The 27,706-nt window shown below is 33.7% G+C and overlaps 1 protein-coding gene across 1 annotated transcript; it reads left to right on the top strand.

Annotated features, from left to right (window-relative positions):
• Positions 1-23,579: 23,579 nt before the first annotated feature.
• Positions 23,580-26,686, top strand: LOC109818018 (F-box protein At5g07670). The gene is made up of 2 exons (XM_083065594.1): positions 23,580-24,855; positions 26,077-26,686. Exons 1-2 carry the CDS (start codon positions 23,834-23,836, stop codon positions 26,339-26,341), a joined length of 1,287 nt encoding a protein of 428 aa, XP_082921720.1. The 5' UTR covers positions 23,580-23,833; the 3' UTR covers positions 26,342-26,686.
• The last annotated feature ends 1,020 nt before the right edge of the window (positions 26,687-27,706 follow it).

The raw sequence follows: 27,706 nt of genomic DNA, 5'->3' as shown, positions 1-27,706 counted from the left end.
GATAAATTTGATAACAAGTTTACAAATTAATTTTCTACCGAATTAGCGACCATCTATATGACCAAACAGAAAAATTAAACAAATTTTTTATTTGTTTAGTGACGAAAATGGAAACAAAAAAAATCAGTGACTATTTTAATTTGTGGCCAAATCAGCGACCAAATATAAATGGCCATTTATTTTTTAAAAATATTATATAGCGATGAAATTGCAACCACATTTTTCGGTCGCCAAGTTGGTCACACAAGCCCGACGACCAATACTATAGTGACGGATATGTTTTATATAGTTATGCTTGCATCCAGTCGCTAAGTAGCGATGGAAAAATTTCTACCACTGTTACCAACAATGATTAGGCTTTTCACGACGAAATCTTTTGGTTGCTAATTCGATCACTGACTCTAATAGTGACCAAAATACATGAAATAACGATAGATTTTGTTGGTCGCTAAATAGTGGTTTTTTTTGTAGTGTAGGGGGTTCTCTAGGTACAGATCCAATTTGATCCTAGAGGAGAAAGTATATAAGGTTTCTATTTTGAATAGAGTCTCATAAACTTTTTTCCTCAAATTTCTAGAGAGAAGGTTTCTATAGTCCATGAGCTCTTTTTTTATTGATCTTTTTCTCTTCTACTTTCAATCATTTTTCTAAGTCATGTTGTTTGTGATTCAAGTGGTGAAAACCTTGAATCCAATAGTTAATTTCATGCAGAACGCCAATCGTTCTTCTCTTCTACCTCGGACCTAAGCTAAAAGTTGGAAATTTAGGTGTTTTATGATGAAATGAGGGTTGGAAAATCATTTCTAAGTTGTGCATAATGTGGAATATCAATTGTGAGTGGTTGTGTGGATGAATTTGAAGTGGGAAGCATGTTAGAAATGAGGTTTTTGAGTTGTTGACCATAGTCATTGATTCTTGGTGAAACCTTGTTTGCATGTTGAATTTGAGTACAATTTTGAGTTGATTGTGTTGTATATGCTTGTTGTTTTCTGTTGCATGTGTTGAAAACTTGTTGAATTTTAAGTTGTGGCTCAAAATCAAGTTCTGCATATGCAGAATTTTGATGTCACGTCGAGCGTACCTTTAATGCATTGGGTATTGTTCTAACTTGAAATGTGTGACTACGCATATAGTTGTTGTGTTAAGCATATGATGTGTTGAGTTGATTGTGCTGTATATATGTTATTTCTTTTTACTATAGCTTATCCTTACATGTCTCCATGTGGTGTGGATTGCAATGATCATACGTGGTATGGGAGCAGGGTAGGGATAGGGTTGGAGAGTTGTTGTGGAGGCCACTCAGTGGTGCATAAGTTGGAGGATGTTTTGTTGACTACTTGATAAAGGTAGGTGTGTATATGTAGTAGTTGTTGTTTGACTGACAACTTAGGATGTATAGTTTACATTTATCGGATTATTATATTTATATTGCACATATTCATTTAGTTGATCTCCTTTATACGCATGCAGTATAGTACATATTTTTTGTATCTATGATCTATTGTCTTAAATTAAATATTTTTCGCTGCTAGTAGTTGTGTTAGCATTGTATAGTGTAGGGACCAAGTCGAGTCGTTACACTTTTATGGTATCAAAGTCAATCAATTCTTTTTTAGCACTCTATGGGGGGTGATCCCATTAGGTTTTTGTTATGTAGTGCTATGTGTTGAGTTGAATAAGTGTTGAATTATGTTGATTAGTTGTTGAGTAGTGCTAACTAGTTGTTTGATGATTAATGAGTAAACGTTGTGTTGTATTGCTAAATGTATTGTTGTTTTGTGTAGAAGATGTCCAGATCTAATGAGTAGATAGCTCGAGCCATGGAAATGATGTTCATAGCTATGTAATAGTAGAATGCCTACTTTGCTCGGGCGAAACCATAAAGAGCTACAGTTGAGGCAACAAGATCAGTTGGGTCTCAAAAAAGTCGAGACTTAGTTGAGTTTCGAAAGTGTTACCCTTCTCAATTTAAGGGAGATACGGACCCAAAGGTAGTTGACCATTGCATCTATGAGATAGAGAAAATATTTACATTGTCAGGTCTTTGAGAATATTTACATTGTCAGGTCTTGTGTAAAAGCTTAGGGATCAGTCTTTGAGAATAGCTTGGTTGGAGGTCTCAGTCTCACCCACTGTGTGTATGGGATATATCTTGCATGGCTCAACTATCCCAACTAGACCCTGGTAGTATGTCGTCCTAGTGAGAGTGCATAGAGTCATAGAGGGTGTGATCTGACATGTACTTTTAGGTTACTCTACATGTATTGCTAGTAGTAATGTGATGTTTTATTGGCGCCACATGCATGATTAAATGTAGTTCATGTCCATTGTATAATGCATCTTAATGTTATGTGGTATTTAGTTGTTACATTGTGAATCATTGGAATATGTTATATGATCGACATGCTTATGTTATATTGATATATGTCTTGTTTGTGTTTGGTTGCCTAGTTGCATCTTACATCGTGAGCCAAAGTGAGATATTTCTCACTTCCCTTATCTTGTATTGTTCTTTTTCTATGTTGTTGTAGGTGATCTTCAACATGATGTTGAGGATGTTGGTGAAGAAACTTAGCCCTCATAGAAGGGTTATACTCTAATAGAATGTGACATCGAGACTTAGTTAGGGACTATCTTGCTTTGTCATGTTTTGAGATAATTGTGAGTTTTCTTGTAATAGATTTCATTGAGATTTCAATTGGTTTTGTTTTGTTAAAAATGTGATACCTTCTATGTTGAACACATTGGATTTTATTTATGAAAGACTTTTCTATTCATTTTATTTATTCGTGTATTATGGAATACAGGATAGAGGTTGTCACATTAATTTAGTGTGTATAAGTTAACTTTCACAAAGAAGATGTATAAGTTTGGTACACTTGGAGAAGGTAGCTTGCTAAGACAAGGTTTGCTAACTTAGATGTTTCTTAACTGGTTGTCCACTAGACAATGATTACAAGACAGAGAAATTTTATCAGAGTTTTGGCACAGTCAATAGTAAGAATTTATACAATATTCACATAGTTTTTCTTCTCTTCAACTTTTCTTATATTTATAGGGTTGAGATATGTATTCATTGGTGAAAGCCTTTAACACTAAGTTGTTTGAAATGTGAAGTTCAATCTTCACAAATATGGTCATTATTCACACTTGTTCAGAGCTTCAGGTCTTCATAAATGCATAGACATGATAAAGGAAGGTTTAGAAAAGACAAGGTTTGAACTTGTTGCTTTAGGCATTAATATTTACGTTTGTAGCTTGACTTTATTTTTCTAGACAATGTGTTGATCTGATTCATTGTACCATTATGCACACATACACAAATAAGGAAATAAAGCACAATAGTATTTACAACACATGCAAAATATCAAAATGCTTATCACGATTTATTTTTTGAACGTTTGAAAGCTTATTTCAAGGCATGAAGACGTTTAACAAGCGTTAAACTTGTGAACACTTTAGAAGATGTAGACATTCTTTATGGTGTATTGAGCATTGGACACAAATACTATTTTAAGTTTCCAAGTGTTACAATTATTCATTTTTATGTGATTGTAGAAGATGTTTATTATTAAAAAAAAAAAAAATTGGTCTTCATTACTTTTGTAACCTTGGCCACATGTATCCTTTAACACTACAAAAAAATAGGTCATTACTGGCGGTTTCTTTTTTGCGGTTTCCATAAACCGCCAAAAAATGTTACATTAGTGATAAGGATACCAAACGCTGCAAATTATTGACACTTTCTGGCGGTTTTAAACTGCAGAAATGGTAATTGTTATGTGTTGGCACTTTCTGGCGGTTTAAAACCGCCAGAACGTTCAATAATTTTTTTATTAAAATTAAACTTAAAAAAATGAAGTCCAGTAATAACAGTAAGTACACAGGGGCCAAAATGGATGCAAGCTACTCCCTTTTGAAAATTTCACAATTTCACTGACAATAGCAAAGATAAGAAAAGAAGAGAAAACAACATGCAAGAGCAAGAGGCGAAATTGAAGAAAACCAATTCGGAAGTGTGAAGCTTCGAAATTGAATGTAGTTCTTCTCCTATTCTTCACCTAGCTCGGATCCTCTCCAATGGAGATGCAAACCGAATGGAATGGAGGCTTAAGTAGATGGAAATTTTCGGAATGGAAGGAGGTTAAGCTTAGAAGGAAGTATCCAAGCTCAAGCATCAATGGATTGTCCACTTCAAAGAGAAGGAACAATGGTGAACTCCTAAAACTAGAGAGAAATTCTCAGTGACTTTGAGGGAGAAACTTGGCTCAATGGCTCTCAAATTTCTGAATATTCAAAGTAAAATTTACAAGGTGTGAAGGAGGCATTTAAAAGGATTCGGAATCAAGCACTTGGCGCCTAATGTGAAAGCCTCACATGTGGCGCCAAGTTTTGAATTCAAATTTCAAAAATTTGAATTCAAAACTTAGCTCACATGTGGTGACCGGTCACACTTAGAGCTAGGTGCATTTGGCTTTGATTTAGTATGCATTTAGGGTTAATTTTGAGTCACACATGTTCAGCCAAGGTGGCGTCAAACATGTGACTCAAAATGTAACTTAAATGCATCCTAAATTAAACCTAGTTTAACCTAATCCAATTAGACTACAAATCCTCCTTAAACCCTAATCTAATGACCTAAATACAATGGTCAAGAAAATACAATGAATAGGAAAAATTACAAGAATAAGAATGAGCCTAATATTGGGTATCAAAAGCCCAAAGCTCAAGAAGCCCAAAAATAAGCCCAAATACAAAAACCCTATTCTATGGTCAAAATACAAGACCAAACATCAAAGTAACTTCCTATACTAAGTAATGCAATAAAACATGGTGTTTAATCAATGAAGGCCCAAGTGAGAAGCACCCTAGGCCCACCAAGCCCATTGGGCCCACTAAGCTCTGAAGCAGTCAAATCTTCAAGTAATCTCCTGGCCATAGCTCTAATGGTTGGGCCTTTAGCCCATGCTCTTCCATCATTCCCTCCCTCTTGAGAAGGATTCGTCCTCGAATCTGAAGACTCTTCCTCATCATCACTAGCACCTACAAAAGATTTAAGATCACTAACATTAAAAGTAGTGCTGACTCCATAATCAGAGGGTAAATCAAGTCTATAAGCGTTATCATTGATACGCTGTAAGACCTGAAAGGGACCATCTCCTCTAGGACTGAGTTTGGACTTCCTTTGATTTGGAAAACTTTCTTTTCTTAAATGAAGCCAAACCCAATCTCCTTCCTCGAAGATCATAGGTTTCTTGCCTTTATTTCCTTGCTTGGCATACTTCTCATTTTGATTTTGAATATGAGTTTTAATCCTTTCATGAAGATTTTTAACAAAATCAGCCCTTGAAGCCCCTTCCTTATGAATGAAATGTTCAACATTAGGAAGAGGTATCAAGTCCAAAAGAGTTCAAGGATTAAACCCATATACAGCCTCAAAAGGAGAAATATTGGTAGTTTTGTGAACTACCCTATTGTAGGCAAATTTAATATGAGGTAAAAACTCATCTCAAGATTTGTGATTACCCTTTAGGACTGCCCTAAGCGTAGTTGACAGAGATCTATTCACTACCTCAGTTTGGCCATCTGTTTGAGGATGATAAGTAGTTGAAAAGAGGAGTTTGGTTCCTAGTCTTGACCACAAGACACGCCAAAAGTGGCTTAGGAACTTTGTATCTCTATCTGAAACTATAGTCCTAGGAAGCCCATGGAGTTTAACCACATCTCTAAATAAGAGTTTTGCAATGTTGCTTGCATCATCTACTTTGTGGCATGGAATAAAATGAGCCATTTTACTAAAACGGTCCACTACCACAAAGATAGAATCCATTCCCCTTGGAGTTCTAGGCAAACCTAGCACAAAATTCATGCTAATATCTACCCAAGGAGAAGAAGCAACAGGCAAAGGTGTGTATGTACCATGAGTGATGGAAGAGCATGGGCTAAAGGCCCAACCACTAGAGCAATGGCCAGGAGGTTACTTGAAGATTTGACTGCTTCAGAGCTTAGTGGGCCCAATGGGCTTGGTGGGCCTAGGGTGCTTTTCACTTGGGCTTTGATTGATTGAACACCATGATTAATTATATTTTCTTAGTATAGGAATTTACTTTGATGTTGGTCTTGTATTTTGACCATAGATTAGGGTTTAGGTGTCTTGGGCTTAATTTTGGGCTTCTTGAGCTTTGAGCTTTTGATACTCAATATTGGGCTCATTCTTCTTCTTATATTTTTTTCTATTCATTGTATTCATTATACCAATGTATTTCGGTCATTAGATTAGGGTTATATGAAGAATACATTAATAGGAGAATTAGGCTTCATTTATGCATCATTTAGAAGTAATTTGAGTTGAATTTGAGTCACATGGATGGCATGGAGTGGTTCCGGCCATGTGAGCTCCAAATTCACCTCAAATCACTCCTAAATGACACCTAAATGATGGTAGCATCCGGTGTGAGCTTGTGAGTTGGCCAAAGTTTGAATTTCAAATTCAAATTTGAAATTCAAACTTGGCGCCAACTAGGTTTGCTAAAGGTGCCGCCAAGTTTAACCTAATTCCTTCTTATAAATGTAACTTTTCCTACCATGTTAAAACACTTTTGAATATATGATAATCTGAATTTACTTCAGCCAATTCTAAAGTCACCGAAATCCCCAAGAGAGAGCTATAGAGAGTGCCTTCATAGTTTCTTAGGAAAACCCTAGTTTCCTTCACTTTGAAGTGTGCAATCCCTTGAGGCTTGAGCTTGGATACTTCCTTCAAGGTCTTGACCTTGTTTTCAGCTGGAGAACTTCGTCCAAGGAGTTCAACAACTTAGTTCCATCTCCATTGAAGAGGATCCGTGCCTAGGAGGAGCTTAAGAGGAGCTTGTTCATCACTTCTCCTACTCTTTCTATCAATGAGGCATTACTTTAGACTTAGCTTGTAAACAAGCCAAACATCTAAAACAATGCCTTTGGACATCTTTTCGCATATGGGGCCAATAAAATTTTTCTTTTAGCAAACTAAGGGTTTTCTCAACACCAAAGTGCCCCATAAGCCCACCTTCATGACTCTCTTTAATTAAAAATTTTCTAATGGATCCTTGGGGTATGCATAACCTTCCTTCTTTATACAAGTACCCCTCAACCATATAGAAACCATCAAAAGCTTTTTGTTGACATTTTTTATAATTATCACCAAACTCAAGATCTTCCTCATACAACTCCCTAATATTATCAAATCCAAGAATTTGAGTCCCTAGAGACACAAGCAAAGTATGTCTTCTAGATAAAGCATCAGCTACAACATTTGATTTTCCTTTCTTGAATTTAATGATATATGGAAATTGTTCAAGGAACTCTAACCATTTGGCATGCCTCTTATTTAACTTACCTTGGCCTCTTAAATACTTAAGTGACTCATGGTCACTATGAATGACAAACTCTTTGGACACAAGGTAGTGTTCCCAAGTTTGTAAGGCTCTAACCAATGCATACAACTCCTTGTCATAGGTAGGGTAATTGAGGGAGGCAACTTTTAGTTTTTCACTAAAATATGCAATGGGGTGTCCTCCTTGCAATAACACAGCTCCTATGCCAACTCCTGATGCATCACATTCTAGCTCAAAAGTCTTTTCAAAATTTGGTAGAGCTAAAATGGGTGCATTAGTAAGTTGATCTTTAAGAAGTTGAAATGCTTGGTCATGCTTTAAAGTCCAATCAAATAAAATATCTTTTTTGACTAGCTCATTCAAGGGTGAAGCAATGCTAGAGAAGTTAGGCACAAATCTTCTATAAAAACTTGCTAGTCCATGAAAACTCCTAACTTCACTAACATTTTTAGGCTTGGGCCACTCTTGAATGGCTTTGATTTTCTCGGGGTCCACTTGAACCCCATTTTTGCTTACGATGAACCCTAGGAAAACCACATGATCCACACAAAAAGTACATTTTTCAAGATTTGCAAATAATTGGTTTTCCCTAAGGATCATCATAACTTCTATAAGATGTCCTAAGTGATCATCTTGAGACCTACTATAGATTAAGATGTCATCAAAATAAACAACAACAAATTTTCCTATACACTCTCTTAAGACATGATTCATAAGCCTCATGAATGTACTTGGTGCATTAGTTAAACCAAAAGGCATAACTAGCCACTCATACAATCCAAATTTGGTCTTAAAAGCAGTTTTCCACTCATCACCCTTTTTAATTCTTATTTGGTGATAACCACTTTTAAGATCAATTTTAGAAAATATAGAAGCACCATGTAATTCATCAAGCATATCATCAAGTCTAGGGATTGGGTGCATGTACTTGATTGTGATATTGTTAATGGCCCTACAATCACAACACATTCTCCATTTTCCATCTTTCTTGGGCACTAACAATACAGGCACAGCACAGGGACTCAAACTCTTTTGCACCCACCCCTTATCCAAAAGTTCTTGGACTTGGTTCTCTATCTCCTTAGTTTCTTGAGGATTTGTCCTATAGGCTGGTCTATTGGGTAGACTAGCCCCAGGCACAAAATCAATTTGATGTTCTATACCCCTAAAAAGAGGAAGGCCCTTTGGACCATCACTAGGGAATACATCATCAAATTCTTTTAATAAATGAGAAACTTGAGGAGGTAAAGAACTAAGCTCAATGCTTAAATTATAACACTTAAGCACACCTCTACAAAGAAGAAGGTAAGAAGGTTGTTCAACAATTAGGGTTTGTTTTAAAGTTTCTTGTTGAATTCCTTCTATAGAAAAAGATTTCTCTTCCTTCTTCTTTGAAGCTTTATGCTTTTTCTCTTCTTTTATTTTTTAATTAAGTTTTTTTTTCTTATTATCTTTTCTTTTTCATTTTTACTTGATCCTCTATCACTTGTGAAGGAGACAAAGGATGAAGTACAAATTTCTTCTCTTTATGAGTGAAAGTGATTTCATTGGTAAGGCCATTGTGCATGGTTTTCTTGTCAAATTGTCATGGCCTTCCCAACAAAATATGGCAAGCCTCCATTGGAACTATGTCACAAACCACTTGATCTTCATAGTTACCAATAGAGAACTTGACTTTCACTTGTTTATCAACATTGATATCCCCATCTTCATTAATCCAATGAAGTTGATACGGTTTCGGATGGGGAATAATAGTAAGACCAAGCTTCTCCACCAACCTTGTACCACAACAATTGCAACAAGACCCACTATCCACAATGAGAGAACAAGCATTATCAAGAATTTTACACCTTGTGTGGAAAATATTCTCTCTTTGTGAAAGGTGAGACTCATGAGGTTGGCTTCCTAGAAGCCTTCTAATCATAAGAAGTTGACCATCACAAGGATATGCACTTTCAATTGGATGGTCTTCCTCACTTGATTCACTATCACTTGAAGTAGTGGAACTAGATTCATCAATACTACTAAAAACATCTTGGCCCTCTCAAAATCATTACCTTTTTAGTTGGGAATTGAGAAGCTATGTGGCCTCTCCCAAGACATTTAAAGCATTTGATGTCACTAGTCTTACTACTAGAAGTGACAACATTTTTATTTTTCTCTTTTTCATTTTCTTTTTCTTTTTCAAGACCTTTGCCAAATTTCTTAGAGGAATCATATTGACCCTCCCTCTTGTAGTCTTTCTTAACATAAGAGCTAGATTGAGTTTTGCCTTTAAAAGAGCTTTTTCTCAAGTTTTGTTGTTCCACCCTTATACAAAGTTGGACCAAATCATCAAGGTCCCTATAAGGGAGTAACTCAACCTTATCTCTTATGTCAAAATTGAGACCACTTAAAAATCTAGCAATGGTCAATCTTTCTTCCTCCCTTATCCCAGCCCTCATGAGATACAACTCCATCTTTTTCCTATACTCCTCAACGCTCATATTCTTTTGTTGGAGTCTTTGGAGCTTATCCATAAGCTCCCTACTATAATAAGAAGGAATGTGCCTTCTTCTCATAGCACTCCTCAATTCATTCCAATAAGTGATGGAAGGATCATTGTGAAGTCTTCTCTCTCTTTCCAAGGATGTCCACTAATACATGGCTTATCCTTGAAAAGCTAGGGTGGCTAGAGGAACTCTTCTTTCCTCACCTACTTGATGACAAGTGAAGATTTGCTCCACTTTCATCTCCCAATCCAAGTAGGCGTCCACATTTTCTTTTCCATGAAAGTAAGGGAGATCAACCCTTGATTCCCTCACTTTGGGTTCTTTAATGACTCTTCTAGGATGGGGTTGGTAATATGCATCAAGGTTTAGGCTATCCTCATTTTGGCTAGGAGAGTCATTGGAACTCTTTGTGGAACCTTTTGAGGAACTTTTTTGACTTTTGTTTTTATGTAATTTTTTTAAAAGTTTTGCTTCTTGTTGTTTAATCTTTTGAATCTCTTCTTCTAAAGCAAGAAGTTGTACTTCTCTTTCAATCTTTTCTTTTTGTTTTTGAAGTACTTCTTCATGCTTCCAAAGTTTTAGTGCTTCAACCTCCTTGACAATTTTTCTAAAACTTTTAGGAGTATCAAAGTCACTACTACTTGGAGAATGATGACTCATGATTAAACAATAAGAATTTGTATGCTATGCAAAAGGTATAAAATGTTTTTGGTATTTTCTAGGAATGAAAATAGCACTTGGAAGTCTAAGTGTACAAATTGCACTATCAAGGGAGGTGAGCTACAAAGAGCCACTTAATAACCAAGCTTTTTCAAGTGGAAATCACTAAACTCCTTTATGGTACTTCCAATTCCCCAAAACTTTTCACAAAAATTTTGAATACTTTTCACAATTGGTTTGTTTTGAAAGCTAAGCTAAACGTGAACAATTAAGAACTACACAATTCTAGATGTTTCAAGGCATCAAAATAAAGCAATTAAAAGACAAGGAACTTAAAGGAAGAAAGATAAGTAACTAGTCGGGTTCCCTAAGTGGAAGCTTGAAACATATGAAATTTCTAAGCCACTTCCACTAGTACTACACGTGAGTAGGCTACCAAGGAGTTAGATATACCTGACCAGCTTCTTAATACTCCCTCCAAGCTTTACAAATTGGTTTAAAATACAAGAGATTTTGCAAAAATGTAAACTAGCCTAGAAAGCAAGTAAATGATGGCTTTAGTGACCAATTAGTGACGGATTTGTTGTCCAATTTTTTTCAACACTTATTCAAGTGTTTAATCCGCCACTAATCCTTCAAATATGATGCTACTGGACCTGCAAAAGAAACACAACAAAGAGGTTAATGGTGGCTGCCTCACAAGGTGAAAGGAATGGTCACTCAAGTGAAGGAAGTTTAGGAAAAGCTAGGTCACTAAATTAGGTCAAATTTTTGTAGTCTTAGTGTCCAAACTTTTCCTACTCTTTGTTGAGAAATGCTTGATCCTTGAGAGAGGATTTGAGGCCACTTCCAGCACAGGGAATTTAATGAAAGAAAACTAGACAAGCAATAAAGCACAATTTGGAAAGCTTATACCAAAAGTAAAGAGTAATAGGTGTATATGACAAGACACAAAAAGGTTCAACAAGTAAAACTGAAAATTAAGACTCCAAATAAAAGCTAGCACTCAGTTAGGAATGTTCCTAGATAGGTACTAGAGTAGATGAACAAAACAAAAAAAAATTGAAAGCAATTGGATAAGTATAGAAAAAGTAGTAGTCAAAACAATAACAAGGAATCAAGTGAATTTCTATCCAAGAACACCTCACGACTTTTTCTATTTAAAATGCTTTAACTATTTTTTTTTTATTCTTTTTCTATTTTCAAATTAAGATTCCAGAGAAGGTGTTTGCCTTTTGTTTCAAATTTTTCTATGATTCCAAGCTATAGAAACCGAGACTACAAAAATTAGGTAAAAATCCAAGTGAAAATGAGAAACTAGTGCACTAGTCTTAGGTTTTTTTGTATTGAATTCTTTTTTGCACACTTTTCTTTTGAACTTTAGAACTTTTCTTTTGTTTTAGGCTCTGTTTTATCTCTGTTTTCAGCCTCTAATTTTTTTTAAAATTGAATCCACAAGAAGAGTGCACTAGAAGTAGAATTAAGCACTTGAAATTTTGAGTCACAAAAATTTTTATAAGATTTTTCAATGGAAAGTGATTTGAAAACTCAAGTACACAATGGAAACCTAACTCTAAAGAAACTTGCTAGGACTAATAGAAAATTATGAACACAATAAGGTAAAAGAAAAAGCACATATAGGTAGGCACAAATTAGAGCAAACCGAGAGCAACATGTAGACACAAAATTCAAAATAAAACTAGGTTAAACATGCTATTCAAGGAATTTGCAACATATAAGGACTAAACATGAACTTCTAAGACAAAACAAGATTAAAAACCAAAATCTAATGCATATGCATGAGGTCCAATCACGGACACATACAAGAATGGAGAGACTCAAAGAAAACAAAATATAAGCACAAGCAAAAAGGTCCTAATTCATGTTGATTGTGAAAGAAACTCAAAAACAATCAACCAATGGATCTATGGAACACAAGAGGATTCAAAACATATAGATCCACAACGAAACTTAAACAAGACAAGAAGAACACATTGAACACAAATTCGGACACAAAAAGATGAAGCACTTATCTTCTTGAAGAACCTTGCTCTTGATACCAAAATTAATGGTGAAGGTAGGAAAAGTGAATGTAGTTCTTCTCCTATTCTTCACCTAGCTCGGATCCTCTTCAATGGAGATGCAAACCGAATGGAATGGAGGCTTAAGTAGATAGAGATTTTCGGAATGGAAGGAGGTTAAGCTTAGAAGGAAGTATCCAAGCTCAAGCATCAATGGATTGTCCACTTCAAAGAGAAGGAACAATGGTGAACTCCTAAAACTAGAGAGAAATTCTCGGTGACTTTGAGGGAGAAACTTGGCTCAATGGCTCTCAAATTTCTGAATATTCAAAGTAAAATTTACAAGGTGTGAAGGAGGCATTTAAAAGGATTCGGAATCAAGCACTTGGCGCCTAATGTGAAAGCCTCACATGTGGCGCCAAGTTTTGAATTCAAATTTCAAAAATTTGAATTCAAAACTTAGCTCACATGTGGTGACCGGTCACACTTAGAGCTAGGTGCATTTGGCTTTGATTTAGTATGCATTTAGGGTTAATTTTGAGTCACACATGTTCAGCCAAGGTGGCGTCAAACATGTGACTCAAAATGTAACTTAAATGCATCCTAAATTAAACCTAGTTTAACCTAATCCAATTAGACTACAAATCCTCCTTAAACCCTAATCTAATGACCTAAATACAATGGTCAAGAAAATACAATGAATAGGAAAAATTACAAGAAGAAGAATGAGCCTAATATTGGGTATCAAAAGCCCGAAGCTCAAGAAGCCCAAAAATAAGCCCAAATACAAAAACCCTATTCTATGGTCAAAATACAAGACCAAACATCAAAGTAACTTCCTATACTAAGTAATGCAATAAAACATGGTGTTTAATCAATGAAGGCCCAAGTGAGAAGCACCCTAGGCCCACCAAGCCCATTGGGCCCACTAAGCTCTGAAATAGTCAAATCTTCAAGTAATCTCCTGGCCATAGCTCTAGTGGTTGGGCCTTTAGCCCATGCTCTTCCATCATGGTATCACTTAGCAGTGTTGAAACCTTTAAGATAAATTTCTGTTAGCATGAGTGATTTATCTGGAATTCGAGTGTTAGCTTACCCAAAGAACTCAATCGAGCATTTCCTGGAAAATCTAGTTCAGAATAAACAGGTCGAAGATCCATAGATAAACAGGGTGAAAGCATAAGGCATGGCGAAAAACACTTCGTGAAGCCTCTGTGCACAAAGATAAATCTCATAGAGATGGCTTGAATGAGGATATTCATGCCATTGAGAAAAAAGCCCCCAGTAATTCCAGGGATGATAATAGAAGTAAACATAACAGTCACTATCCATGGATTCTTATTACCAAAAACAAGGTGAAATGGTTGGTAAATTAAAGGAAGGCTGACAAAGTACACAGTCACACTTCGGAGCATCACCTAAGGACAAAAATAGAATTGATCTTGATCAATCCCCTGTAACTAATGGGCGAGGTATCCCCAATCACCACCTCAAAAATATAAAAAATTAAAAAACTAAAAAGAAAAAAAATATATATATATAGAAGTTTTTATGATCCTTTTTCATTAACTTGTATGTTTTCTTCTTTTTTCTTTATCTTTATCTATCAGGTTCGCAACTATTCTCCACCTCCACAAATTAACAATAGCATCAAGGTGAGCACTGTCATGGTAATTGAATTTTAATGTCGTCTAGCACATATTCATTGCCATTGTACAAACTGTGGTAGTAATTCATGTCCACAACTTTCTGTTAATTGAAAGTAACAATGACTCAAGCAATAATAAATTGAAGTTATTTCATCAACCTCAATCATTTCCTTTTAATTACCCATTTTTAAATGGTTATTGGCTTATTGCCTTGTGCTTTACCTCAACTGTTATTGGCTACTTTTATTTCTTAATTATATTTCATAATATTTTACCTTGTACAGATGGAAGTTGGAATTGAAGATTGTCTGCACATTGAATTCGAATACAACAAAAGCAAGTAAGTTGGTTGAGAAATTCAAATTTCCTAATGTTTCTTATTAGATAAAATAATTAGACTAGTCTAGATAAATTTTTGTTCTTGATCTAGTCTCTTTTTAATAATATATAGTGCATAGTTGCAGTGTTTCTGAGTAAACACTTTTGATAGTGCATAGTCTCATGTTTTGCATTATTCATAAATTTTCATTATGTTTTTATATTTGAAGCAAGATTAATTTTGGGATAATTTACATATTTTGCTTTTGAGCATTGATCATGAATTTGATTGAGTTATTTAATATGTCAGATATGTTTTAGAATTGATGGATCTTAATGTCTTAATAATAAAAAATGTCATGCTAGACCTATGACTAGATGTTGTCTTGATTTTTTTATAATGTTAAAAGTTGTTAATTTAATGTATCATTATGTAATTATATTTGAACAAAAAACATACAAAACACATAAATATTATTATTATTATAGGTATAATTTACTAAATAAGTGATCCTAGAATTTGACAAGTAAAATTTTTATTTATAAGTTACTTGAATTAAATAAAAATATAATATAGTCATTATTAATTTTTAATGATTAATATGGTTAGTGATAATTTTTAATAATAATTTGATAAATACCTAAAATATATAGAATATTATTTGTCGATTTATAATAAAAATGCGCTTTTAAAATAATTTCAAATATATTTTAAAAAGAAAAATTACCATAAAATAAAGTATCTTTTTTATGGTTTAAAATTGTTGAAATCTGAGACAAATAAAAAATATATTTTCGGCAATCTAAAACCGGCACAAAATGTAAACAAATAAATATAATAAAAATTTTGTGGGGGTTTTAAAATTGTCAGAAACTTTGAGTTGTGTAGAATTAAAATGAATATTGTGGGGGTTTAAAACCGCTAGAAAATGATGAACAAGTCAAAGAGCTTCAATTTTGTGGCGGTTTTAAACCGCCAGAAAATGTCAAACAAATCAAACTAAAATGCATTTTGTGGCTGTTTCAGACCGCCAGAAACAGTTTGAATTTTCTAGCTCAAAACCAGCTTTTACAAAATATCCGTCGCAAACGGTTTTTGACGACCGTAGATCCGGCGTATATTACGCCGAAAATGCAATTTGTGGCAATTTTTAACCGCCAGAAACCACCAAAACAACCGCCACAAATCACACATTTTTTTGTAGTAATGACTTAGAAAAATATTAGTCCCTCAAGGTCATTATTTTGTTATCGTCAAAATTAGAGTATTTTACGTATATGATTATCTTTGGTTCAACAATTAGTTACCCTCAATATTTCTTATCTCACATTACTAATTTTAATCTTACAAGCTAAGCTTAAATCCTTAAACTGAGTTATCAAATCCATCTCTCTAACGTAACCAACAAAACTGGCATTTGTAAGGAATTTTCAACTTATTGGCTTAAAGTTTTACAAAACATTCAATATGTGTGTGGTGTAACAAATATTCTTATATGTGTGTGTGAATAATCATCTTACACATAAGTATTTTCAGGAACTTTTATTTAATGAGAACGTTTTAGTAACTTTTCTATGATGAGAGAGCTTTTATGAATTTTTTTTAACTTTTTTTTTTATTTCATTTGTATTTATTATATTATTTCTAATTAATAATTAATATTTTAAAATAAAAATCAATAATTAAAAATAATTTTATGTATTAATATAAATTATTTATCATAAATCTAAAATATAATTATATGTTCAAAATTATTTATTTATAAAAAATTTAAATGTAATATGATTTATATATTTAATAATATTTATTTATTGTGAATTTTAATTATAATATAATTTATATATTCAAAAGTATTTATTTATTTATTATAAATTATATCTACAGAAAAAAGTATCTTATGTCTTTTACATACTAAAATACTGATTTAATTTTAAAATTAAAAAATTTAAAAGTATATATAAAGACAAGGAATCAAATAAAAATTTGTTGTAAAAAAATAAAATGTATTCAAATATAATAAATATTTAATATTTTCACTAGAATTTCCACGTCAAACTTATTGTAATCCTTTTATTTAATTATTTCATTATTATTTTTATCTAAATTAATATATATTTTACTTTTATTTTCATAAATTCCAAATTTATATATTTACTACAATTCATTTTTTTTTAAAATGGCAATGAAAAGTACTACTTTTAATGAACTAGAAAATCACACTTCAACTATTTTTCCATATATTAATGTTAAAAGTAGAAATAAATATTATTTTTTAAAATAAGTGTTCTTTTACTAAACTTGTAAAGCCAATAGTAACTAAAAAAAAATATTATATATATGTATGTTTATATTTATCATAAATAAAATAAAAATATAGATGAATATAGTATAAGTAATGGTTATTTATCTTATTAGTTTTCACTTAAACGACTTGTAGAACTCTGTAAGGAAAAAAATCTAAATTAATATATAGCCTATTATAAAAGGAGTATTTTTTTTGTCCATTTTGGGATGTAAATTTTTTTAATGATTTAATATTAATTGATTAGTATAATATTTAATGATAAGTAGAAAAAGAAATTAAAGCTATAGATAAATCTTATTCTTACTTTAAATAATCAAAACTAAGTAAATGGAAAATGTAATAAATTTATAAAATAGTTTTTACTTCTCATATCCATGTATCCATAAATACTTTTCAACTTATTATTTTATGGTTAATAATCATTCAAATGCTTTTCTATGGAATAATTTGATGTGTAAAAGAGTTGTTTTACTTTGCATTTGAGTAGTTACATTTTATTTAGGTGGTAATTGAAAGGTGTGGATGATGGTTTGAAGTGTGAAATTTACAAAAATGAATAAAAAATAGTAATTTAATATTTTAGGTAAATTTGGATATAAAATGTATACATGAAAAATGTTTATGTTATAGTTTATAGATTATATATATATAGAGAGAGAGAGAGAGAAAGAGAGAGAGAGAGAAAGAGAGAGGGAGAGAAAGAAAGAGAAAGAGGGAGAGAATTTCAAAATAATTCAAACACACCATAAGGATTAAAGAATTCTTATGAATTTAGTTGTTTAGGAAATATTTTGAGATGATGTCAAAGTTGACCGAGTTTAGGGGAAGGTATATAAGGTTGTTTTAAGAATTGAACTTCATAAGTTCATTTCCTTAAAAAAAAAAATTAGAGAAAGGTTAGAGGGAGGTTAGAGAAAGAAGTTTTGGAGCTAGATAAATTTATTTCCTTCTTTTGATTCTATAAATAGTATAGGTCCCTTCCCCTGAGTTAGATTGAGTAGTTGTGTTGAGATTCAAAGCTTTTAGAGCTGAGAATCAAAGTTCTCAAAGTTGTCATGCAAAGTTCCCCGAAGGATCTGAATCTTCTTTTTCTACCTTTGTTCTAGGTGATCTAAGGTAAGGGAAGCTCTTAGATCTACTTGTTGAACTATTTGGTTGAGTTATTGCTTGAATTGTACATCATTGTGGTTGTGTTAATTGAATTTGAGGATGAAATGCTTATGTTTTGGGTTTTTGTTGGTTGTTGATGAGGTTGAGAAGAAAGTGATGATTTGAGCTATTGGTTGGTTGCATTTTAAAATTCATGATATATTCAAGTTGAGGATGATGTATAGTTGTGTTTTCTTGTGTTGCATGTTGTTTTGAATTGAATGTCTGGTGATGGGAGCCAAAATCGTGATTCTACCAATTGTGGATATCACCATTGTGACACCCTCTACCCCGCATATCATAACACATAATAATAAAATTTGAATAATAAAACATTTTATAATTAAGAAAAAAAAATCCAACGTGTTCAGATAGAGAGTACCACATGCATAACTTAACAAAATCAGCAAAATTTAAAAAAAATAAAACAAAAGCAAAGTCTCCAAAAATAATTTAATAAGTGAACATTCTAATTTAATCCTATCTACGCCCCGATGTCACATGTCCTATCAGAGCAAAGCCAAACTCTGAAGCCTAAGCTTCATCACCTACAATTCCAGCCTCATGCTGATAATCACCTGTACAGCAGTCAAAGGAGAACAACAAAAAGAAAAGGGAGTGAGAAACATCTCACTCTAGCTCACAGTGTAGAAATACACACCGAATAGTCAAACACAAACAAGACAAATATAACAGAGATTTATTAATAACAATATTACATCTCACTCATCCAAGACATAAAAATATCAATTAATTATATAACATTGAAAATGCACGTGTATGGACACGGACTACATGTTATCATGCATGTGGCGCCAGTAAAACATCACATGGCATATTGCCGCTAGCAATACACGAAGAGTAGTCTAGGAGTACATGTCAGGTCACACCCTCTGCGCACTCTCACTAGAAGGATATACTATCAGAGTCTCGTCGGGATAGCTAAGCCGCGCAAGATACATCCCATGCATACAATGGGCGAGACTGGGACTTCCAAACCGAGCTATCCCCAAGGACTAATCCCCAAAGCTTTTACACTAGGGGGCCTTCTCTGGCGGTGTATTCCATATCGTACCCTTAAAACACTTATGCAAATGATGCATGTCAATCAAGACTCTATGCATTCTCATATCACATTATCATTTCCCATGGTCATATCACATCATCACATTATCTCATCATATTTCATTATCACATTTCATATCTCATGTCTCAATCACATTTCACATTATCACATTATCTTATCATATTCACCAAGCTTCACAGAGCACTTTAATTTATATCAAAACTCGTTAATTTATAAAATTAAATACATATTTTTTTACATCTTATCAAACAATAAATATAACAGAGCAATCAGAAATCAAAACAGAAAATATTTATATTTTACCTATTTCTCATAGGGTTTCCCGCAGGAACCCATAGAGCACTCTAAATCATATCAAAACATATTTATTCTCAAAATTAATCACATAGTTACACATTACATTTAACAAGGAATACAATAGAGCAATCAGAAATCAAAACAAAAAATATTTATATTTTGCCTATTTCTCATAGGGTTTCCCATAGGAACCCATAGAGCACTCTAAATCATACAATTAATTGCATATAAGAAAAATAATAAGTAAAACAGATACGATTGGGAGAAACCCCTCATACATGAGCATACAAAAAAATACAGCAAACACAGGATTGGGGGCCAATCCCACTACCCAACATATATTCTCACACCTAGAGCAAGATTTCTCACTCCCCCCTTACCTCGATAAGCAGGAGTCGAATCTTGATGGTCGCCCCCTCTAGGTTCCCCTTCGTCTTCAGAGAGAAAGGAGGAAAAAGATTAGAAAATGAAGAAATGAATTTTAAAGAGTGCAAAACGCTCTATTTATAGGCACCAGGCCGCGGCCAGAACGGCCTGTTCCAAATCCAGAACGGCCCGTTCTGGATTCCTTCGTCACCTCAAAAATATGCCACTGGAATGGCCCGTTCTGGACTTATTAATGCTATGTAAAAAATGTAACCGGAACGGCCCGTTCTTCATTCAGAACGGCCCGTTCTGGATTCAAAATTTTCTTATAAAATCATGTACCGGAACGGCCCGTTCTTAAACCGGAACGGCCCGTTCTGGTTTCAAATTTTTCTCATAAAAACATGTCTTGGAACGGCCCGTTTCGATGCAAGATTTATATGTTATTCTAGTAGTTTGGAACGACCCTTTCCAATTTCGGAACGGCCCGTTCTGGGCTACTAAAATATAAAATATTTTTTCGTAAATAATTATCATTAAAATATTCATATTCATTAAAAATATCTAAAATACTTTATAAAATCCATTTAATTGGTTAAAATAATCATAAGAATTAATCTCCATATATAAAAATAATAATAACAATTAATTATTACATTAGTAAAAATTTTCAGGATGTTACAACCATCACGTTGGATGCAACTTATGGTACCGGGAGTGAAGCAAGTCAGAGGTTTTTTACCTCACTAACATCGGGCATATGATTTGTAATGTCAGGTGTGAGTTAGAGGAGAATTCTCTAGCTTGATCACATTGACTGTAGGTTGAAGGGCATCAAACATGATTGTCTTGAGGGCTCTCTAACTTGCTGACATCAGGCCTAGATTCAGTGGTATTAGTGTGATCAAGGTAGTAGCTCTCTGCCTATAGAATGCTAGGCATAGATTTTGTGGTGTCGAGCGTGGGTTAGGAAAAGACTTTTTACCTGAATAACATTAGGCATTGATATATTATTATATTTTAGTAGACACAGTTGAGAGTTAATTATAGTTGAAATTTTATGAAGTTAGAGTAGTTCATTGACAAAATGAGTTTTATATTGTTCAAAGAAGTTGTGTTGTGAATGCTTGAAGCGTGTAATTATGTTGTGTTGATTCACTTAGGACTAGAGGATAGATATTTTAAAAAGATGAATATCTTTTATGAGGATATGATGTTGTGGTTGTTGAAAACCCTTCTTTAGTATAATTCTCTCTTGAAATGGAGTGTTGAGTTTCCTCTAGGTCCTTCGTTGATACTGTATAGAAGTAAAGTCAAGTCATATTAGTTTAGTACTGACTAACTGAATAAAGTACAAGGTTAGGGACCAAAATCTCTAACTAAGTACTAGAAGGGGCACAATATTTGGAGAGTAATCGATGGACTGGTTCATATAGGCTAATGTCATATAGGCTTAGTTATGTATGCTAAGATTCACACCTAAGTTGTTTTATCCCAAACAGAAATACTAGACTTTCCTAGTCTAGGTGACAAAATCCAAGAAATCATGTTGTGTAGTGGATTAATATATGTACTAGACTCTTATTCTTAGATGTTACTCTAATGTAGCTTGTGTTGTAGTCTCACTAAGTGATATACATTTATATTTTTATTTGATGAATTTTACACACACATATTATTGTAACATATATATTTAGAGACATGTTTGCATGTTAACCCTAGACAAATATATATATATATATATATATATATATATATATATATATATATATATTATTTTTTTCATTACTTAAAATGTTGAGCTATAAAATATATGCACCTGCCAGATCGTTACACCATAAACATCACATGAATTTAATTTTATGTTATCATAATGTCTAATGTGTGATATTCATGCATGTAAACATGTCTCATTCATTAACTCAAATACATCACTTGCAATTAAACGTATAAGCCATTCATCTAAGCATAAATATTATACATAAAAATCATAATTCAAAATCAATATTAAGATTATTTATGTTAAAAAAAATGTGAGATATGATGTCATCTTATCGAAATGTTTGAAATGACATGAGTTATTTATAAATTGAATTCGTAATTATACATAAAACTTTAATTCTTAAATAGTTTTAATCATTTGCAAATTTCTTTATAATCAAATATAAAATTCACATTCTAAAGGGGTTTTAGTCGGTCAATACTATATACATCTCTTTTAGTACTATTGTAGACTAGTAACCTTGCTACAAAAACTATTATCATACCTGCATCTATTCACCGATTTTCTCTTGATTTCATATTATATGCTTAAACAAATAATAATCTTTTGAACATATTCACTTTTTTATTTTATATATATATATATATATATATATAAAAGGAGGGATCCAGATACTTTAAGAGTAAGTTTATTTAAATTTACTTTACTCAATAAGTTATGTTTTACACTAAATTTTAACAATATAATCGTTGAATTAAACATTCTTAATATATAGATCAAATTTGCAAAGTTTTAAAAAAGTTGAAAATTATTTGATATTCTGTTTCATTATTTCAAATCAACATATAAATTATTTTTATGATTATCCGTCAATTTGAATTAATGAAACAAAATATCAAATAATTTTTAAAATTTTTAAAAATTTGTAAATTTGCTCTATGCATTAAGAACTTTTAATTTATTAGTTGAATCATTCAATTTTGATATAGAACATGAGTTATTGAGTGGAGTAAGTCTAGGTAAATTTATTCTCATAGTAAGTAGATTCCTATATGTGTGTGTATATATATATATATATATATATATATATATATATGTATATATGTATAAGAAGCATGTACTATGACACTGTCATTTTCATAGAATGATAATGTTCAATTTCAACCCTTATATTAAAATAAATGACATAAATTAAAAAAAATTACAAAGAAACTTATCATATATCATCACAATCATAATTGTTTCCATCACTTTTGCTATCTCCACCACCGTTGAAATCGCCACCATCACTGCCATTGAAAATTCCTACACCACTATTATCACCATCGTTATCGTCGTCACACCATCATTATTGTTATCATTGTTATCATCAACATTAGCACCACCATTATAGTTGTTGTCGTTGTCATTGCACCCCCATCATGCTACCATCACATTGATATTGGTACCAACAGTGATAGAAGTTTCAATGATAATAATGACAATGATAATTATAAGAACAACTATATATTGGCGACAATACATTATAACTTTATTTGTAATATCTTAATCTAAGTCGTTTATTTCAATTTAAGGATTGAGATCGAGGAATTTTATTCTCACATTAAAATGACATTATCATGGTACTCTCCATATGTCTTTATATGTATCTCTCTCTCAACTTAACCATCCATTTCTCATTGATTATTTTTCTTTACAATAAAATATTTTATTTCTTCTTAATAAATGACATGCATATGTCTAATTAAGAAATAAATATTATTTTTATCATAAAACATAATATTTTTATATTGAGTATAAGCACATTTTATTTTAAAATAAGTATTTTCTAATTATAAAAATATGTTAAATGAAATCTTATTTTTAAATTAAAAGACCAATTTAAGGGTTAGATCATTAAAATTTAATATATAATATAAATGATTGAATATTACTTGGAAAATAAATGGATGTCTAATATGTATACGAATCCATGGCGAAAATAAAATTAGTTGGATTTTGAAGCAAACAAAATAGGAAAAGAGTGCTACTAAATTTTGTCTTTAGTGATAGGAATAGGCAAATAGGTCGACGTTGGAGAGACGAAGAAGAAAACAAAAAGCAAAGAAAAATGATTGGAAAATAATAAAAATGGAGACCCACACACAAATTGGTTGTTAGAGAGATAAACAATAAAGAATAACATTGCGCTGATGCTCCACAAAACACACACACTCTGCTCCACTCACTGCATGTGCACCGCCGATCGGGAGTGAATGCCAAGCTTCGCTCCACCACCTCAAAACGCTGTCGTTTCGTCTCACCAACAACACCAACACTAACATTAACCCTAACCTCACTCAGTTAAAGGCCAAAGCCGTGGCTCCACGCGACGAGGGAACCCCTGAACCCTATGGTCCTCGCCGCCATGCACCTCTCCGACCCCAAATCCACCGCCGACCGCACGCTCCTCCTCTCGGACGAGCTTCTCCTCCGAATCTTCTCGAAGCATCCGGATTCGCAGCGAAACGCCAACTCCCTGGTCTGCAAGCGCTGGCTCAGCCTCCAGGGTCGCTTGGTTCCAACCCTAAAGGTCCTGGATTGGAACTTCATCCTCTCCGCTCGGTTAACCCACCGATTCCCCAACCTCACGCACGTCAATTTGGTCCCCGCCGCCTTCTCTTCCCCCAAAAACTCCAGCATTGTCCTCAGCCACCGACTCGTCTCGATGCACGTCGATTCCGCCTCGCTTTTCGGCCACCACAACCTGCTACCGCCCCAGGCGGTCGACGCCGGCCTCAAAACCCTCGCCGCCGGCTGCCCCAATTTGCGCTCCCTCGCGGTCGCCGGCGCCAGCGAGGCCGGCCTTTTCACCGTCGGCGCCGAGTGCGCCACCCTGCAGGAGCTCGAGCTGCAGCGCTGCGACGACGCCGTCCTGCGCGGCGTCGCGGCGTGCCGGAATTTGCAGATTGTGAGGCTCGTGGGGTGCGTGAAGGGGTTCTATGAGAGCGTGGTTTCGGACATTGGGCTCACGATTCTGGCCCAGGGGTGTCGGAGGCTGGTGAAGCTGGAGCTCGTTGGGTGCGAGGGGAGCTTTGATGGGGTGAAGGCGATTGGGCAGTGCTGTGTGATGTTGGAGGAGTTGGTCGTTGTGGAGCATAGGATGGATGATGGGTGGCTCGCGGGGGTTTCGTTTTGTGAGAATTTGAAGACCTTGAGGATTCAGTCGTGTAGGGTGATTGATGGGAACCCTGGGTTGGAGGAGCATTTGGGGTGCTGTGAGACCCTTGAGAGGCTCCACTTGCACAAGTGTCAATTGAGAGATAGGAATAGCGTCGCCGCCTTGTTTTCGGTGTGTAGGAATGCTAGGGAGATTGTTCTTCAGGATTGCTGGGGATTGGATGATGGCACTTTCAGTTTGGCAGTTATTTGCAGGTAATGTAGTGTGGCAACTTCTTTTAACTTGGATTCAGTCTCTTGGATGCTTTTCTTGTTGATTTTTCTTATCGGAATTGACGTTGAAGTTTTATCTCGGTAGATAGATTGTGTGATAAATGTCAATGTAGGGTACCAGGTTTACTGGGGTGAAACTTCAATTCTGATTGAGAAACAATCTTAAACACTTGAAGAATTGGGTTTAAGTTTTGGTTTTTTTTTTTTTGGCATAATTTTATCATTGATTTTGAATTTATGAATGTGCAATTAGAGTTGGTCCATTCTGAAATTTGGGGTTGTTTCTTGTGAAATGAAAGAGAGAAAAATGTGTGGTATTAGAAAATGAAATTAGGATTTAATCATAATGCACTATCAGTATAAAGTTTTTTGTTCCGTCATCTAATTATAGATTGTGGTTTATAGGAAGATTGTTGATATTTGTAATATTTACTTTGAAATTTGTATTTATGGTGATTTCTAATTGGTTGAGAGGGTAAAGTCTTTGTATTGACACTTGTCAGAGTGTTAAAATTAAGCTCATAAAAATATATCCATGTTGATTTGAATTTGAGAATAATAATAGCGTTTTACACTATCATCTAATTATGGATTGTGGTGTATGTGTAATTTTTTTTTTTTGTTTTTATAATAATTGCTTTCAAATTTCATATTTGGAGTGAATTCTGATTAGTGCAAGACAAATTAGACTCATAAAGATATATTCGAATTATTGAATTATAATATGTTGTTAACTGAACTCGGCCAGTTTTAAATTAAGGACGGGTGTATCTTCATTATCGTACTTTAAGCATTTTATTTTTCACTTCAATAAAGTCAAATTCATGAAATTTTTGTGGTGTGTAGGTGTTTAATTGTTTCCTAGCATCGTATGCATTGTTTATCTGGTTTGCAGGTGTAGAGAGAAACCTAAAAGTTGATGAAATTGAAAATAAGTAATTATAACTTCTGGTTTTGGTCTGGTCGACGTTTTAGAGCTTATTTTGAACTTTTTCCCTTTTTGTGATATTAAAAACGGATGATGTGGTTTCTTGCAGAATTTAAGAACATATTTTTGATATCTTTATTATTTATTATCATGTTTAAAGGTGGTTATATTATGGATATTCTTAGTTGATAAGTTATATGGATGTGGTGCCCAAGCCAAAATACTTGGGTTGTTTGTACGTTACATTACAGTTGTTGTTGGTGGTGTATTTTCAGGCGGGTAAAATTGTTTTACGTAGAAGGATGCTCATTGCTTACAACAGAAGGTTTGGAGTCCGTAATTGAGAGCTGGAAGGAGCTAGAGTGCCTTAGAGTAGTCTCATGTAAAAATATAAAGGATAGTGATATCTCTCCTGCATTGGCAACCTTATTTTCTACTCTCAAAGAGTTGAAATGGAGGCCAGATACAAAATATCTTTTCCCGTCTGATGCAGGAATAATCATGGGAAAGAAAGGTGGTAAATTTTTCAAGAGAATATGATGATACATGTATTCACTAGAATCTAGGCCATGGTATTAGGAACACATACTCACTGATTATAGTGAAATTTGTACCATTATGTAATCACGTAGTTAGTTTAGATGGTTAATAACTAGATATTGACAGGGGAAGATTATTCCTTATACCCTTCAACTACAGATGTAATTATGTGTAAACCCAACCCATATCATTCCATGTTGGAATTGGGTAACTTGTTCCCCTGCAGATTTTACTGTTCTTTTGTTTCTGCCATTAGAATAAGGAACCAAACTAGAGATGTAATTGTATGTAACCAGAACACACACAGTTGACTCCAAGTTGAAAATTGGGTGACTTTGTTCCGCAGCTGTTATTTATTTATTTATTTATATATTTGCAACTGTAGAAGTTTGATATTAACGAAGCAACCGTTGTCTGTGGGACTACGGCAGATTTGTATGCCATTAAGTTAGCGAGGTATGCTTGTTAAATGTAATTGTCATTTAACAGTGTAAATGAGTGTAATATGATAATCCATTTGTCTTAACTCCAAGTGTGTGGTTCAGCGATAGAGGTTGATCCACGCTTAAGCAAGGTCAGGTGTTCGAATCCTGCTTTGTGTATGCAGCTGCGTTAAATCTTGGGGTCAGCTATCCTATCCTTTGAGGTGCTTCTAACGTAACGAGGAGATTAGTCACTGCTATCCCACCCTTTGAGGTGTCTCCCTCGTAGCGAGGAGATTAGTTACTGCTATCGGCGGTGAATATTCCATGTACGAACCCAAAAAAAAAAAAAAAAAAAATCCATTTGTCTTATATACAGGTAACTATAATTAGTTTAGGTATCTCTGTTACTGCATTAATTCTTTGAAACTTTTAATTTCAAATTAACCGTTTAAATAATTGAAACGTCAACAAATTTATCTTTATGAAGATTAAAGTTGTGGCAAGATAGATTATTCCTTTGCATCAAATTAAAAGAATTAATTTACGGAAGAAAACAAAAGCCTGCAGAATTATTTATCTATACTAATAACAAAAAGGATATATTTCATTTAGTGTTCACTTTTATCTTCTCGATTTTACTCTTAATAATTATACATGATTTTTAATAATCATGCAAACTATTAGGATAAAGTTGCTATTTTCTCTATTTTTTAAAAGGGAGGCCCGAAGTAATTTTTTTCTCAAGAAGTTTGGAAGTAACAACTAACAATGCACTTATGCAGTCTATTATCTGTGGGCCTATGTCTCATTTGGATGCAATAAAGTTTGCAAAGGATGTTTGTTTGAATGTCATGGGTAATTGAAGTAGGAAGACTCTGTAAAACATCATCGTCACTTAAGAGTGTAAATTGGTATAATCATAATCTTTTGTCTTATATAA

Source organism: Cajanus cajan, chromosome 10 (genome assembly GCF_000230855.2).
Source record: "Cajanus cajan strain Asha chromosome 10, NIPB_CcT2T_4, whole genome shotgun sequence".
In the NCBI taxonomy this organism is placed as follows: Eukaryota; Viridiplantae; Streptophyta; class Magnoliopsida; order Fabales; family Fabaceae; genus Cajanus; species Cajanus cajan.
Note: the sequence above shows the minus strand (reverse complement) of the source record. Positions and strands in the feature narration are given on the sequence as shown.

Coding starts and splice junctions, on each gene's coding strand:
- LOC109818018 (XM_083065594.1), top strand. CDS start 23,834: ATGGTCCTCGCCGCCATGCACCTCTCCGACCCCAAATCCACCGCCGAC. Junction 24,856..26,076: donor AGTTTGGCAGTTATTTGCAG/GTAATGTAGTGT, acceptor GTGTATTTTCAG/GCGGGTAAAATTGTTTTACG.